Source organism: Austrofundulus limnaeus, unplaced genomic scaffold, assembly GCF_001266775.1.
Source record: "Austrofundulus limnaeus strain Quisiro unplaced genomic scaffold, Austrofundulus_limnaeus-1.0 Scaffold0, whole genome shotgun sequence".
Classification (NCBI taxonomy): Eukaryota; Metazoa; Chordata; class Actinopteri; order Cyprinodontiformes; family Rivulidae; genus Austrofundulus; species Austrofundulus limnaeus.
Genome location: NW_013952402.1, coordinates 1998143 through 1999549, shown reverse-complemented (window position 1 = coordinate 1999549; position 1407 = coordinate 1998143). Strand labels below are relative to the sequence as shown.

Genomic DNA, 1407 nt, shown 5'->3' with positions numbered 1-1407 from the left:
CCACCACCACCCACCCCTACCTTCCACCTTGGTGAGGGTGAGCACCGGGCTGTCGCAGGCGGACAGCGGGGCGACCCTGGCGGAGTGCTTCTTCATGATGATGAGCTCGGACGGACTGAGCTCCGAACCGCTGCGACTACATCCCTGACGCCGGTTTGGTGCAGACTCCGGACCTCTCGATGGGACCCTCACGGCCGCTMTCCCGCTCTCCGTCCCCTCGCGTCCATCGGACTCCCGCTTCCGTGGAGGCTTGTTCTGTCCCCCACCCACCTTCTCCCTCCGCTTGCCTTTCCGCCCCAAATCTACCGAATCCAGCGCGTCCGGGCGGCGCTGCGCTCTCCCCTCCTCTCCGCTCCGCTCCGCTCCGCTCCGCTCCGCTCCTCTCCTCTCCCTCACGCGCTGTTTGGCATTTGCTGCAATTTGCCAACGTCACGAATTAATCAGCCTAACTGAGGTGCGTCCCACCACAGAGCATCCCCCTCATGCACTGAGGCCCCAGACATCCCACGCCCCCACTCCTTCTTCGCAGTGCCCACCCCAGGGACAAATAAGAACAGAGGGAAAAAAAATCAGACTATGTAAGTGAGAAGACTAAGGGCTCTGACCCGGTTCGAAAAACAAACTCTCAGGCTATAAATGGACTCTGTGTGACAGAAATGGGACTGAGACAGAAGAGGTGGGAGGGTGATGTGAGGATTTTATCTTATAAACATTTGGAATTAATAAAATAACCACCCAAACTTTAGGAACTCATAATAAAACTCATGAAATCATGCAGAATAAATGTCTGGGATTCATAAAGAAATAAAAGATTACATGTTCCCTGCTTCTCGTGACAAACTTTAAAGGAGGCATATCCTTTTWAYTCCTTCTTTTTCYCATTTAAATCAAAGTGGAACTGCAATGCTTTCACCAGAATGCCACCTTATTGTAACTCCACAAGCCCCTCTTTCACCCCTTTGTCTCAGATCAACTCGTTTTGAGACTGTCTCTTTAAATAACATTTAAAAAAAACACTTCACACTCCGCCCCTCCAGCTTCCAGATGGCTGTTGTAAGACAAGGGGTCTGCAACCTGCGGCTCTGGGGCCACATGTGGCTCTTTAGTCCCTCTGCAGTGGCTCTTTGAAAATGTGACCAAACATAACAGCATAATCTTTCATACTCACAACAGAAATCAATTTGTACCATGCAAATATGTGATTAATATTGCTAATACAAAAAGTAAAACATGCTAGCCTGTTGTTTATTTAAATAATCCAACTTCTTTCTATGATCGTTCTCTCAAATCCATCAGAGTTACCTTTAAAGAATGTGAAGACTACATATTAAGATTTAGAAAAAAATAAATGCCTGAACAGTTCAGTTGTACTAGCTTTTATGAAATTCAATATAAACTATATACAGT

At 47.6% G+C, this 1407-nt stretch overlaps 1 protein-coding gene across 2 annotated transcripts in view; it reads right to left on the bottom strand.

Annotated features, from left to right (window-relative positions):
* The window catches only part of slc35f3b (solute carrier family 35 member F3b), a 78318-nt gene that overhangs the window by 34724 nt on the left and 42187 nt on the right, over nt 1-1407 (bottom strand). Inside the window, exon 1 of one of the 2 annotated variants that reach the window (XM_014009744.1) lies at nt 21-354. The exons of the other annotated variant lie outside the window; for it this stretch is intronic. Within the exon in view, the coding sequence (XP_013865198.1) occupies nt 21-96 (76 nt within the window). The 5' untranslated portion in view covers nt 97-354. Of the gene's footprint in view, nt 1-20; nt 355-1407 lie in introns of those variants that run through there. 2 annotated transcript variants of the gene reach the window in all.